The sequence below is a fragment of the Lepisosteus platostomus genome, chromosome 14, assembly GCF_059453375.1.
Source record: "Lepisosteus platostomus isolate fLepPlt1 chromosome 14, fLepPlt1.hap1, whole genome shotgun sequence".
In the NCBI taxonomy this organism is placed as follows: domain Eukaryota; kingdom Metazoa; phylum Chordata; class Actinopteri; order Semionotiformes; family Lepisosteidae; genus Lepisosteus; species Lepisosteus platostomus.
In genome coordinates, this window is record NC_142624.1 from 1790341 (window position 1) to 1804479 (window position 14139).

General features: G+C 54.3%; 1 protein-coding gene across 2 annotated transcripts; it reads left to right on the forward strand.

The window, feature by feature from the left end:
* The first annotated feature begins 4285 nt into the window (after positions 1-4285).
* On the forward strand, positions 4286-13873 carry pmm1 (phosphomannomutase 1). 2 transcript variants are annotated; one of them, XM_088606339.1, is made up of 9 exons: positions 4286-4533; positions 4604-4695; positions 7208-7325; positions 8172-8248; positions 8724-8815; positions 9160-9259; positions 9817-9892; positions 12109-12224; positions 12596-13873. In XM_088606339.1, exons 2-9 carry the CDS (start codon positions 4612-4614, stop codon positions 12782-12784), a joined length of 852 nt encoding a protein of 283 aa, XP_088462465.1. In that variant the 5' UTR covers positions 4286-4533; positions 4604-4611; the 3' UTR covers positions 12785-13873. The 2 variants fall into 2 exon arrangements, with proteins under 2 accessions (XP_088462465.1, XP_088462466.1); XM_088606340.1 differs by having other exon boundaries at positions 4289-4411.
* The last annotated feature ends 266 nt before the right edge of the window (positions 13874-14139 follow it).

Consider the following 14139-nt stretch of genomic DNA (forward strand, 5'->3'; position numbering starts at 1 on the left):
TCTCTTGCAAAGCCCCTGTATCTGGGAAACAAGTTCAAGTTTATTGTCATTATACTCATACACGGGTATATGGTATAAAGAAATGCTATTTAGCTAGCTCTCAGAGGGTAAGTAGTACAAAAAACAATATGTGTAAGAAACGAAAGACAGAGACGACAGGCAATGTGCAAAACAACAACAGTGGTGCAAAAACATACGTCAACACAATGAAGTAAAGGATAGAGAATTATGGGGAGTGCATGTCTTGCCACGTGAGGTAGGTTTCAATGTGCGTTGGAGTTTTGATCAGAAGAGAGAAGGGGGCACCAGGAGGGTTTGTGGGGTACAGACCTGGGGACAGTCTGATCGGGCCGATCCGGCCCCTGCTCTCCTCCTGCGTCACGCGGTGGGACAGCACAGCCTTGAGCTGTCACAGAGATGGAAGGAGAAGGAAGTGTGTTTGTGTCTGTGTGCACAGAGGGGGGTAGCAGTTAGCAGATGGAGCAGCAGAGCGGTGGGTGCAAAGGTCGCCGGGCCCTGTCAGATAAATATCCCCTGCATTCCAGATAAACTGGAAGGCTATGATAAAAGCCAGCTGATTGCTCTGTGGAAAAGTGGTAGTAATAATAAAAAACTTTATTTTATATAGCGCCTTTAAAGGTGGCTTCTCACAGCGCTTTACAGGATGACAATGACAATAAATAAGAAGACTACAACAATAAATAAGAAGATTTCACAAGATAGGACACAATTACAATTACAACAATACAACAATAACAATAGTGGAGACCGTGGAAGATGGTATTAAGAAGAGCAGAGGGGTGAAGAATGGAACCAGTTCAGTAAAGGCTTTTCTGAAGAAGAAGGTTTTGAGTCTGGATTTGAAGGAGTTTAGAGAAGGTGACTCTCTAATATCCTTGGGTAAAGAGTTCCAGAGCTTGGGGGCATAGCAGGAGAAGGCCCTGTCACCCATACAATGTAGACGGGCTTGGGGGACAGTAAGGAGGGCGGAATTTGAAGAGCGGAGGTTGCGAGGTGGGGAGTAGGGCGATAATAGTTCAGACAGGTATTGAGGTGCCAAGCCATGTAAAGCCTTATAGGTGAGCATGAGGATTTTAAAGTCTACATGGAATTTGACCGGAAGCCAGTGCAAGGACTCCAGGATAGGAGTAATGTGAACACTTGCGCTAGACCTGGTCAGGATTCTGGCACCTGAATTTTGGACATACTGCAGTGAAGATGGGGGGGAGAATGGGGTGAGAAAAGTCATGAAACTGCTTATTCTGTCCATGACTGCAGGCTCTCTGTGCTGCGCTGCACATCGGAGGCGCTGTATGGACCCAGACTCGGGGGGAGATGAGTTAGGATGGGAATCGTTGCTCTCCAACAGCCCCTCTCTGCCCCCCCTCCCCCAGGGCCGCCACTTTTCCTTCCTCGCCCCCACCTCCAGACCACCATCAGTCTCTGGGGACTCGCTTACAGGACAGCAGGACAGCCAGCGGCGCGGAGTGACCGGAGATCAGGAGATCAGGAGCAGAGCTGTCTGCTCTTCCCCCTCAGCCCATGCGCGTGGTGCGGCCTGGCCTGACTGGGCCTCAGAGGCTCAGCGGGGGGGGGCTCGCCGCGAGGGAAGACCCCCCCCCCAGGGGAAAACCTGGTGGGTGCTGTAAGCACCACGGGTGGACCAGTAGGGGGCGCTCTCCCCTCCGGGCCAGAGTTTTAAAAGGCCGACGCCCAGGCGCTGCCGAAAAGAGGGAGACGTGACTCTCCAGTCCCGATTGGCCGCTCGAGTCCGGACGATCTGTGACCCCGGGCGAGCGGGCTGCACAGCGAGCCCCCCCCCAGAGCGCTGACCGCCCGGGAGCTCTGCTCCGCGGCTCTCTCCCCGCCAGCGGGAGCAGGCAAACACGAGCGGGCGAGGAGCGTTTATGGCCGGCCAGGTGGTGCCTGCTGGTTCCATCTCCGGGCCATAAAGCCTTTACCGCTGAGCTGGAAATAACCGCCAGGCCCGGCGGCAGGAAGCGACGGCGCAGTCAGGCGGTCGCCATGGTGAAGGAGCCCCCTCGCTCAGGGAGGGACAAGCATCGCTCTCGGTTATCTCTCTACTGAGCAGCGCAGACCAGACGCTCTGGCCCGGCGTGATGACCTCCTGACACCTGCGGCTGTGGTGTCCGAGGCGTCTTGTGCCGTAGTGAAGGACGATGGGGGCCGGCGGGGTTTCCGAGGGCAGAGCTGACCCATCCAGCTCTGTCACCCTGCAGCTCCGCAGGTGTGAGCCTGGCCAGGACCCGGAGGGGAGACTCCTGGGATCAACTGATGCTGCTGCTGGGAGAGGTGTGAGTGGGGCCAGCAGGGGGCGCTCACCCTGCGGTCTGTGTGGGTCCTGATGTCCCAGTATAGTGACGGGGACACTACACTGTAGAAAAAGGCGCTGTCCTCAGATGTAAAACCGAGGTCCTGACTCTCTGTGGTCATTAAACATCCCAGGGTGTTTCTAGAAAAGAGTAGGGGTGTTACCCCAGTGTCCTGGCCAAATTTGTGCAGACACACTGACCAGTTCTCCAGGACCAGGACTGGACAGCCCTGCTGCAGACACACTGACCCCTCCAGGACCAGGACTGGACAGCCCTGCTGCAGACACACTGACCCCTCCAGGACCAGGACTGGACAGCCTTGCTGCAGACACACTGACCAGTTCTCCAGGACCAGGACTGGACAGCCCTGCTGCAGACACACTGACTGTCCCTCCAGGACCGGGACTGGACAGCCCTGCTGCAGACACACTGACCCCTCCAGGGTCCAGGGCTGATCGCGTTATCGACGGTAAGTGCTCAGGTTTACTCTAGTCCTCGGATGGGACTCTGTTCTTAAGGCTAAAGTGGCCCCTAGTGGAGAAACCTTGAAATACACGTAACAACTTACAATAACCAAATAGTACGAACAGACACCACTTGCATTGAATTACTGTGACGGCATCGAAACCCATCGAAACTTTGAGAGCCTGCGTGCCGATACTGTTACCATTATTAAGTGTAATTATTATTAATCACCTAGGTCTTAGATGTTACAGTGGTTGTTGTCGTCGACGACGCTTATCTGGACACCCCACTCACAGAGCTGTACAGGTCATGGGGATCCCCTCCACCCCCACCAGTGTGTACCCCACCTGGATGATGCTCCAGTCCGCTCCCCACACACCAGCTCTCAGTGGGGAGGAGAGCAGAGTGATGGACCCAGTTCAGAGAGGGGGGTTATTAGGAGGCCATGACTGGTAAAGGCCAGGGGGGTATATTGGCCGGGACACTGTGGTTACACCCCTACTCGTGTCGAGAAATGCCCTGGGATTTTTAATGACGACAGAGAGTCAGGACCTCGGTTTTATGTCTCATCAGAAGGACGGCGCCTTTTTACAGTATAGTGTCCCCATCACTATACTGGGGCATCAGGACCCACACGGACCGAAGGGTGAGCGCCCCCTACTGGCCCCACTCACACCTCTCCCAGCAGCAGCCTCAGTTGATCCCAGGAGTCTCCCCTCCAGGTACTGTCCAGGCTCACACTGCTGGGCTCCAGTGGGGCTGCCGGCCGGGAGCTGCAGGGTGACGGAGCTGTTGGCTAACGGACTTTATTTTATATGGCGTCTTTAAAAGTGGCTTCTCAAAGGCTCTCTGAAAACACAGTTACAATTCGGGACTGGAACACAGCAGGAGAGCAGAGCGATGATAGGAAAGCCCTTCTGCAGAAGTGGGTCCGGAGTCCGGGTTTGAAAGCGCTCGGGGAGGGGGGCTCCCCGATACCCTGAGGGATCAATTCCAGAGCTCTGGGGGCCCAGGCACCTGTCACACACCGCGGAGCACCGGGGACGGGAGCGGACAGGTTTCGCAGACGGTCTGCTCTGCGTCGCGCATGTCTTGCATCCGAGTGGCCTAACGCAGTCACCCCAAACAGCAGCGCCACAGCGTCGGGGACCCGAGCGGCCGCTGTGCGCGACATAACAACACTTCGCTGCTGCCATCGAGGGGAAGGTCTGGGCAGCGGCGTGCCCGCAAGCCAGGACAGGCAGCGTGGGGGTAAGCCGAGCCGGAGCCGAGGCGTTTCCCGGCTCGGGCATGGAGGACGAGAAAGCCACCAGCGCGCAAGAGGTCTGACTGCCCCCCAGCGCTTCGCAGTCTCTGGGTGAAAGGTCATCACTCCCTGTTCTGGCTCTGCGGCGGCTACGTGTGTCTCCCCGCGTGTTCCGAGCTGCCCGGCCCCCCTCCCCACGTGACCCCGCCTCCCTGCCTCCCATTGGCGGAGCCGGCCGCCCCCTCGAGCCGCCAGTCCTGACGAGCTCGGGCCGAAAGAGCCCCCGGCGGCCGCATTCACCTCGCGGGCTGCTGGCGGGGTGCAGGAGCCTCGTTAACGGGGCTCGTTGGATTCAGAACAAAAATAGGTGTGGGTGTGTTTGTCAGCTCACACGCCACCGCCCTGTCATTTCTTAAACGTCCCGCAAGGGAGCAGCTGCTGTCGCGTTGTTTTCTTTCATTTCAAGGGACATACCTACAGCCTGCCGTGGTATTTCTTTTTTAAAAAGTTTTTTTTTTGTTGTTGTCGTTATGAGTGCATTTTAACTCTCCTATTTAAGGAATCAGGATGGAAGAAGACAGCCGTCTCCCCCCGGGCAGGAAGGTTCTGTGCTTGTTCGACGTGGACGGGACACTGACAGCGGCCAGAGAAGTAGGTGGTTCTGCTCCTGCCGGTCTTGACCAGTCGGGATGATAACGCGGTATCGGCCGGTGGCCCGGCGGCGGCTGTCTCCGCTGACAGCGTGCGCTCGCTGCTCGGTAACAATATTTACAACCCGCCCGCACTGCGGCGGTGGGCTCTGTCGTGCGTGTCCGTGTCCGTGTCCGTCCGTGTCAGAGTCGGCACTGTCGCCACCAGCACCGCAATGCATGGCTTGATCTCCAAGAATGTTGTTACTGTTATTGCATCTGTGACCTCTCTGTTATACTAGCGACGGCAGTCCTGCAATAACATCACAGTGTAACTAATGTGACGGGCGGTGATAACTTATAACCCCCTGACTGAAGATCGCACAGCTTCAGTCGTGTGTTTGGAGACAGACTAATTCTGTACTTAAAAACGGAACGTTCTCGTAATCGAAGCAATTATGGTCTTTCGTGGCAGTGAAATAGTTTGCATTTTATTTACTTTCTTGTTGTTGTTTCTTTTCCGTGTTTGTGATGTGGGTGTTGTGTATCTGTGTTCAGACACGACACGACCCCCTTGAACTCGAGGTGGCGCGTCTCAAGGAGGGGGGGTTCTGCCCTGTCAGTAAACCCTGGGGTCACTCGAGGTTGATGCTTCTGATGGCGTTTTAATCCGTCCCTGTCACGAGCGGAATGTCGGCCCAGTCTCGCGGAACACGGCGTCCCGAGCGCCAGATGCTCGAGGCGGCGCGACCCCGGGCTGGCACGCGCCCCTGTGCCCCCGGGACAACAGGACAGGACGGGACAGGACGGGACGGGACGAGACCCGTCCAAAATAGCTCGCCAGTCCCCCGACCCCGGGGACCTGGCAGTTAAAAGTAGTTGCATTTGCCAAACAGCCCGGGGATCTTCAAGAAAAAGTTCGGTTCTGTTCTGTCGCCGTGGTGTAGAATCTGTTCTCTTTTGTCAGTCAGGTCTGATCTCCGGGACTGAGTTGCTTAAAACTACAAATTTTGAAACGGTGTCGTTGATCATGGGTCTGGAATAAGCTTGTTTTTTTACTATCTTGCCTAATGTGATCTAAGTTTTATCTCACCTGGGATAAGTTACTGGACAGAGGCAGCGGTATCGCTCTGTCACGCAAAAAGCCCTCGCCGTGGTCAGTCCACGGGAAGGTCGGGTCTAGGGTAGTTATTGATTACCCGGGTCAGCCTGTTAGTGAAGAATGCGGGGATTATCGTACTATCGAAGCCGATTAGACAGGCGAACATGATAGATAGATAATACTTTATTAATCCCGTAGGGAAATTGATGTGTTACAGCAGTCCAGCCCAAGACAAGCAAAACAGACATCAGAATAGTTATAAAACAAAAGACAAACAAAATAAATACATAGGTGTGTGCAAAATGTGCTGATCATAGTCACTGTAAAAACAATAAAATATGTGCAAAATGTGCATAGGTTTATACAGACTGATTGTCCAAAAAGTACAATGGAGTAAACAAGTTAAACATGTTAGCAAGTCTTGGTTTCTGTTGTTACGATAGTTACAGCACCAGACTGCGTCGCCTTTGCCAGGGAATTTTAAACGAGCCCGTTTAGTCTCTCGGTCAACACCAGTAACTACACACAGCAGGCGTGCAGACGCAGGTGGCGCAAGGTTTCTGGTCTGGTGAATTCACGGGGGTTCGGTGGCTCGGAGAACTTTCGTGTTACCGGGGTTGGGAAACGATGATAAGAAGTTCTCCTGCAATGACGTCTTTCCTCTCGGCGGCTCTGCCGGGTCTTTCCACGCGCAGTGCCGAGCGAGTCGGACATGCGCCCTCCGGCGCGACCTCGCCTCTTGGCGATCTAGCTGCCGGGAATCTGGTCAGCTGCTGGATTAGTGTTCCCAGGGCCGGGCCGTTGGTAAGCCGGTCAGTCGAGGGATCGGTGAGCGTTTCAGCCTGTGCGGACATCCTCACAGCCGAACCGTCCTGCACCCCCCCAGGACCCCCCTACTTCGTCCTGGAGCCACCTCGTCTCCAGCCCTTCAGACATCACAGGCGTCTGGGGTCAGGGGGTTAAAGGTCACTCTGGCCTTGATGAGTCAATCCTGGCGGGGCTCTGGCCGCGTGTGATTGTTTATCAGTCAGTCTGTTGGGGGCGTGTCCGAGACAATGGGATTGCCAATGCCACGCCCCTCCCCTCGTGTGAGATGACCTCTGACCCCACTGTTTACAGTCTCGGCACGCTGTCAGACTGTCCTGACTCACCCGGCTGCCATCACACCGCCCAGAGACAGCCCAGAGTGTTGTTAGTGCCTACAATAAAAATAGGGGAGAGAGCCCTGTCACACCACCCTGTTCTCCCTGCTCGCTGGCCATTAAGAAACGCTCCAGTTTGGCACATCATGACGACACTGTCCTTCCAGCTGGCAGCTGATGCCAACAGGAGCAAAGTGAAGGTCCGACTTCTCTGGAGCTGTCCGGGTCAAGTCCCCAGCTCCGGGGATTCGAACCCGCACTCCTCAAACTCTTCTCCTCTCCCCGTGCAGAAGATCGACCCGGAGCTCGACGCCTTCTTCCAGGAGCTGCGGCAGAGGGTGAAGATAGGAGTGGTGGGCGGATCCGACTATTCCAAAATCGCCGAGCAGCTCGGGGAGGGAGACGAGGGTACGGCAGCACCTCTTTCGGGGAGGGGGTCTCGTCATGGGCAGTGTCCCCTCTTCCTGCAAACCCACATGCAGAATGAGCCCCTACAGCCCAGAGATCACAGCCAGGGTCCCAGTCCAGGATGAGCTCCTACAGCCTGGAGATCACAGCCAGGGTCCCAGTCCAGGATGAGCCCCTACAGCCCAGAGATCACAGCCAGGGTCCCAGTCCAGGATGAGCCCCTACAGCCTGGAGATCACAGCCAGGGTCCCAGTCCAGGATGAGCCCCTACTGCCAGGGTCTCAGTCCAGAATGAGCCTATGACCCATTCCATACAGACGTGCTCCCTGTTCTTAGTTTCCTGTAGTATCCACTAGCGTCCTGTGGTTTGTGCCCAGCCCAGTGGGATGACTTTGTCAGTGTCCTTGGGGATTATGAATACTTGCAGCAGATCCACAGGCAGTGGCAGAGACATTGGGACACTGCTGGGAGATTAGAGGGAGATGACTCAGACGGCCAGTAAGCCGTGGTTAGAGGCAGATCGCTGCGCTGACATTGTCCATCGGATTTGCTTGCTGGGATTTTAAGGAGGGGAAATGCGTTGTGCATGAGCTGTCTGGAATAAGGAAGACACAGCAGGACGATACGGCCAAATCAAGAGCATAGTGGGGTGGTAGGGCACCAGGACAGCAAACTGGGGTTCTGTCTGTCCTGCACAGGGACAGGGGAAAGGGCCCTTTTCTCTGGAGCAGAGGGGAGCGACCGTCTCGTTAGCTGGGGAGTTCCTTCCTTGAGCAAAGAGCTGTTGTTGGAGGTTGTCCTCCGATCACTGTGCCCCCTGACCTCTTGCCCTCTGCTCTCTTTCAGTCATCCACAAGTTCGACTACGTGTTTGCGGAGAATGGCACGGTCCAGTACAAGGATGGGAAGCTCATCTCCAAGCAGGTGTGGGCCTGGGCTGATGGGAAGAGTGGGGTGGAGGTCACCTGCCATATCTGCCATTGATTGGCTTGGTCTGTATTTCAAAGAGCTGCCACCCCTCGGCAGCCAATGGGATCTGGGGTTTTATCATTTCGTTCATTTAGTTTAAAGGTCAATTTTCAGTTTTCTTTTTTTGTTTTTGTATCTTTTTATCTGAAGTTGTTTTTTTCTGTCTGGTGGAATGCTTTTTCGTTTATTGTTGTCTGTCCGCTGGGTGAGGGGAGGAGTCATTTCTCCTAAGTTTGAGTATTTCATCAATGGATGATGTTTCATACCGTAAAACATCTGTCTTCTGTTTAGTTTTGGAGTACTGCAGCATTACAGAGTTTTTGTTTCATTTCCTGGGTGCTTCCTGTTCCTGTGGTCGTGCGTTTCGGGGTTCATGGGAGTTGTAGTTCTTTTCTCCATGTTCTCAGGGCTTCCTTGTTTCCTGTCCCAGGCCATTCAGAACCAGCTGGGGGAGGAGCTCCTGCAGGACCTCATTAACTTCTGCTTGCGCTACATGGGGCTGCTCAAGCTGCCCAAGAAGAGGTGAGGCTGGAGATCTCTCTGTACGTCCTAGAAACTTGGGGTGCCATCAGGCCCCCACTTCCAAAAATCCTGCAGGTGGCAGCCGGCTGTAGTACCTGTCCAGACAGCCTGTATTAACTCCTGCGACCCTCTCCCTGTGTGTGCAGTGTCCAGTCAGCCAGTCCATCTGCTTCTCTCTCTCAGCCTCCACATAACACTGTGGTATAAAGTATGAGGGTGACCATATGGCTCCCTGCTCAGTGGTGCACTCGAAGCAGGGTGGGGTGATGAAGCTGCACTTAATTCTGCACTGTGGTGGTTTTAAATTAAGTATTCTGTCCTCTTCCTCCTCCTCCTCCTCTCAGGGGAACCTTCATAGAATTCCGCAACGGAACGATCAACATCTCTCCCATCGGCCGGAGCTGCACCCCGGAGGAGCGGATCGAGTTCTCGGAGATCGACAAGGTGAGAGCGCGAGGGTGGTTACAGATCAGAGGAGGTCCCTTGGAGAGTCAGTACCCAATGAATCCCCGGATCCCAGCCAGCTGTGTCTTGAGAGAAGCCAGAGTATTGGCTTCAGCATCATGGCTGGGCATCCTGCTCCACACTCCCACCCCTCTAAGTGTAAAGAATTGTGGAGAATCTTTTCTTTTCCTGCGTGAAACCTGAGTATAGGTTTCAACAGCTTTCGGCCCTTCGGGTTTTGAATAAAATCTTAAGTTTTAACCCTTAAAAAAGGGTTATTTTATAATTTAATGGAAGGGGGCATCACAGGAAGGGGCTGAATACTTCTGCAGGGCGCTATACACAAGAGCATGCGTTAAACTTGAACAAGTCCATACTGGACGGGTTGTTAACAGCTGTGGGAAGGCCGTGTAAGTCAGTGTGTATTCATATCGGATCAGGGTGAAACCGAGCGCGGATGAGAACAGTAGGGAGGTCAGGGTCAGAGGTCAGAGGTCATTTGCTGCAGCCTTCCCTGCTGGTGACCGATCTGCTCTTTGTCTCCCCCCCCCCCACAGAGAGAGAAGATCAGGGAGAAGTTTGTGGCCACCCTGCAGAAGGAGTTTGCTGGGAAGGGGCTGCGTTTCACCAGGGGTGAGTCACCGAGGAAACCGCCGAGCGACAGCCGGTCGCGTGGAAAATCACCACCGCCTCCCCCCCCTCTACCTCGCTCTTCGCTCCACTTTCAGCTTTCTGGGTTTTGCAAGAGAAAGAGCAAAATATCGCAGCTCGTTAGCTAACGAGCCATAAAACGCATTAGCGATCTGTGCTGGGGCAGGCAGTTTTCTCTGTGAGTGTTTGCTTAGCGACTCTCTCTCCTCGGTCCAGCCTCGGGGCCTCAGGGTGCTGTTTTCTCCCTGGGGGGAGGACCAGCAGGGGGGGAGCCCCCAGGCTCCATTAAACTACAAGCTGATCCCGCGGACTGATATCTCCTCCTGGCCCCACCCCCCCAGTCTCAAGGTTAATGAGCTGACAGCGCTGGACTTTCTGAATAACTAACCTGATGGCTGACTGTCTCAACAACTGGCTTTATCACCGACAAAACCTACTCACCAGTTCTCCTTCCTCGTTAATGACTGACCTCAATCATTAACATATACAGAAAATCTACTCAAAAGTGAGTGAGGAGCTGAATAACTGAATCATCTCATGACTATCTTGTTTTAGCTCCATCACTCACTGACTAACTGATTCCTTCTCTGGAATTTTCAAGCAGTCCCAAGGAACTGGAATAGCAGGGGAAATGTCTGAGGGTCACACAGGGCTTAGTGCGTGAGACTGGGGCAGCGGGGGAAGTATTTGAGGGTTGCACTGTGCTTTTGTGCGTGAGACTGGGGCAGGGGGGGGAGTGTTTGATGGTTGCACAAGGCTTCAGTGCATGAGACTGTGGCAGTGGGGGAAGTGTTTGAGGGTCACACAAGGCCTTAGTGTATGAGACTGGGGCAGTGGGGGAAGTGTTTGATGGTTGCACAGGGCTTTAGTGCCATTAACTCCACACTTGCACTGCAATGCTCTCTTGCCTCTTCCCATGTTCCCTTGCAGACTACAATAAATCTCAAGAATGACATTCCGTAAAGGGAAGAGATAAAGGCAGGTCTTAAGCTGTTTTTCTCAGTCAATGATTATACCGGGAGTTTAGATAACCCAGAGAAGATTAACTCCAGCACAACAAAGGGCTTGAGTGACTGGTGATATTGATCATGTGGCCCATCAATAGTTCAGACACTGAAGTGTGTGTTTACGTGACACAGTGTGTGTTTACACGAGGCAGTGTGTAAAGAGGCAGTGTGTGTCAATGTGAGGCAGTGTGTGTGTCAATGTGCCGCAGTGTGTGTGTGTGAGGCAGTGTGTGTGTGTGTGACGCAGTGTGTGTGTCAATGTGACGCAGTGTGTGTGTCAATGTGAGGCAGTGTGTGTCAATGTGAGGCAGTGTGTGTCAATGTGAGGCAGTGTGTGTTAATGTGACGCAGTGTGTGTGTCTGTGAGGCAGTGTGTGTCAATGTGACGCAGTGTGTGTGCGTCAGGGTGCAGACTGTTCCTCAGCTGACAGGCTGCTCTGTCACGTAGCGCACTGCAGCCTGGGAGCTGCTTTGTTTTCGCACTCGTGTCCTGTGGGGGGAGGGCAGGGGGTGTGTGACCACGGCCGTTCTGATTGGATACAGCGCTGGTGTGTCTTGAGATGTCTTTAACCCTTTGTGTCCCTTAAGTAAGAAAGATGATAATAATAATAATAATTGCTTATACTTATATAGCGCTTTTCTGGACACTCCATTCAAAGTGCTTTACAGGTAATGGGGATCCCCTCCACCACCACCAATGTGCAGCATCCACCTGGCACTGGGGGCACCAGGAGAGGGTTATACTATTACAGTAGGGGGTCATCACAACAAATCATAAGAGCTGATGGCGTGGGCCGGTGCCGTGCTCCTAACCGAGGCTGGGAGATCTTGAAATATCAGCCTGAAAGAACTCATTCGAAACTGTAACCTGCCTGCATTGCACTTCCTGTCTGGCAAATCTGTCCCAAGGCTGTACGAAACAAAAGAGGCCTTGTGCTGCCGTGCGCCAAAAGATCTCCAGCACCCCCGTCCCCAGAAGGAAGAAACGACGTCAGGCCGTGCTTTCGCAGCCCGTCGTCGTGAAGCAGTTCGGGGATTTTCTGGCGCTCGGTTTCGAGGGGTCCGTGTGCGCGTACAGTGGCCGAGACCGGGCTGGTCCGCAGACGCGCCGGGGACCAGCTTCTGGACAGAGCTCGCCGCTGCCCCCTGCGGGCAGCTGCTGGTAACGAGCGCTGTGTGCTCCCGCTGCAGGTGGGCTGATCAGCTTCGACGTGTTCCCCGAGGGCTGGGACAAGAGGCTGTGTCTGGACGTGCTGGAGCGGGAGGGGCTGGAGGCCATCTACTTCTTCGGCAACGAGACCTCGCCGGTACAGCGGGAGGGAGAGGGGGGACGGGGAAGAGAGGGATAGAGGGAGGGAGAGGGAGGAAGGAGAATTAGAGGACAGGAAAAGTGAGGGGTGTGGGAGGGAGAGGGAGGGGGGTTGGGAAGGAGAGGGATATAGAAAGGGAGAGAGAGGGAAGGAGAGGGATATAGAAAGGAAGAGAGTGGGAAGGAGAGGGATATAGCAGGGAGAGAAGGAAGGAGAGGGATATAGCAGGAAGAGGGGATAAAAGATCAGTTACTCGTGACTGTTGTGTAGTCTGTGACTGTAGCAGAAGGAGCCGGGTGGTTCGGGGTTCGAGCTGGCGCTGTGCCAGCTGTCCCCCCTGTCTGAAACCCGCCTCTTCTCTTCCGCAGGGGGGCAACGATTATGAGATTTTCAACGACCCGCGGACCATCGGCTTCACCGTGTACTCCCCCACGGACACGGCGCGGCTCTGCAGGGAGCTGTTCTTCAGCACCCCCCCCGCCGCCCCCCCGGCTGGGACCGGCGTCGGGGGCCGCGAGGGAGCGTGGCGATTTTACCACCCCCACGGGGAAACGTAAAACACGGACAGCAACCGGTATTAATAATTAACATAATATTAATACACCCTGGGGCAGCAAAGGGAGCACTGGAGCTTTACCTGTCAGAAACTAAAATGTAGAACTTACTCTGGGAAAACTGGGACCACAAGGGACCGTCTACATTTTACCAGTCGATGCGGGGGAAACCACAGGTCTTGTCCATTTTTTTTTTGCGAAAAGACGAGGTGGATTTTATGATGAATTATTTTAATTCTATCTGTCCAGCGGAGACCATGACTGAGGGCCTGAGTTTCAGTGCCCAGATCTTCCTGACGTCCCACCTCGTGGTACGTCCTGTGTCTTGTGTGTCAGAGTGTAAGGTCTCATGGGATGTCTTATGTATCACAGTGTCCCCTTGTAAGGTCTCTTGGGGTGTCCTCCGTCTTGTGGGATGTCCTGGGTGGCAGCGTTTTGCACTGGAGTGTCTGGAATAGCAGTGAGGTGAATGATATCCCTGTTGAGGAGTGGGAGGGAGGGAGGGGGACTGGCTTATATTGTCCACGCCCGCACAGTTTCGCGGCGTCGACCGGCGGAGAACGTGCCACACCGTTTCTCCAACGTGCGCGCGTCGGTTCACGGACCCCGCGACGGGGGCTGAAGGATGGTTTCGCCTCTCTGTCGCCGCAGAAGAGCGTACGAGTGGGAGATTCTTCCACAGGCCCTGGCCATGAAGGCTCGACTCAACATGACCACCACCACCACCATCGGCCTCCTCCTCCGCCTTTCCCCCTCGGCATATCGCTCATTTCAGACACTCCGTTACCATATCCGCCCCGTTGATTCTGCACGGGCCGAAGTCCGCGGTAATCGGCTTATTCGACACTTTAATTGTTGAGCTAGCTCCAGAGGGGAACAGTAAGACACCGACGATGTTAAATGAACTTGACAAACCCCACCTACTGAAATGTGTTTTGCACGATTGTCTCACCCGCTCCCTAACCCTGTCATGAGTACTGTGAAGATGTTTGTATTGCGAAAGATTAGGCGTCTAAGATGTATTAACTGTTAAAACCTCAGTGAAGTGGAAGATGTTATTGTCCTCGTCTGTAATAAATGGCTTAGCTGTTTCTTAACGACTTTTCTGTGCGGACTAGTGCGGGCGGGAGTCTTGTGTTGCCTCGGACAGGTCTGGGAAGGACAGGCAGTCGCCCTGTCCGTCTGAACCGTACAAAGACGGGGGTCAGGGCTGCCAAAATGTCCTCTGGGATCAGAGACACACGGAACCAGTATGCCTTCTCGACAGCTCTTAGTGTTCGTTTCATTGCAGAAGCGAGGAATAATCCCACGAGATTTGCTTCCATGCTACTTCAAACCAGACCTGATAAAAAGATCGC

Coding starts and splice junctions, on each gene's coding strand:
- pmm1 (XM_088606339.1), top strand. CDS start 4,612: ATGGAAGAAGACAGCCGTCTCCCCCCGGGCAGGAAGGTTCTGTGCTTG. Junction 8,249..8,723: donor GGAAGCTCATCTCCAAGCAG/GTGTGGGCCTGG, acceptor TTCCTGTCCCAG/GCCATTCAGAACCAGCTGGG. Junction 8,816..9,159: donor CTCAAGCTGCCCAAGAAGAG/GTGAGGCTGGAG, acceptor TCCTCCTCTCAG/GGGAACCTTCATAGAATTCC.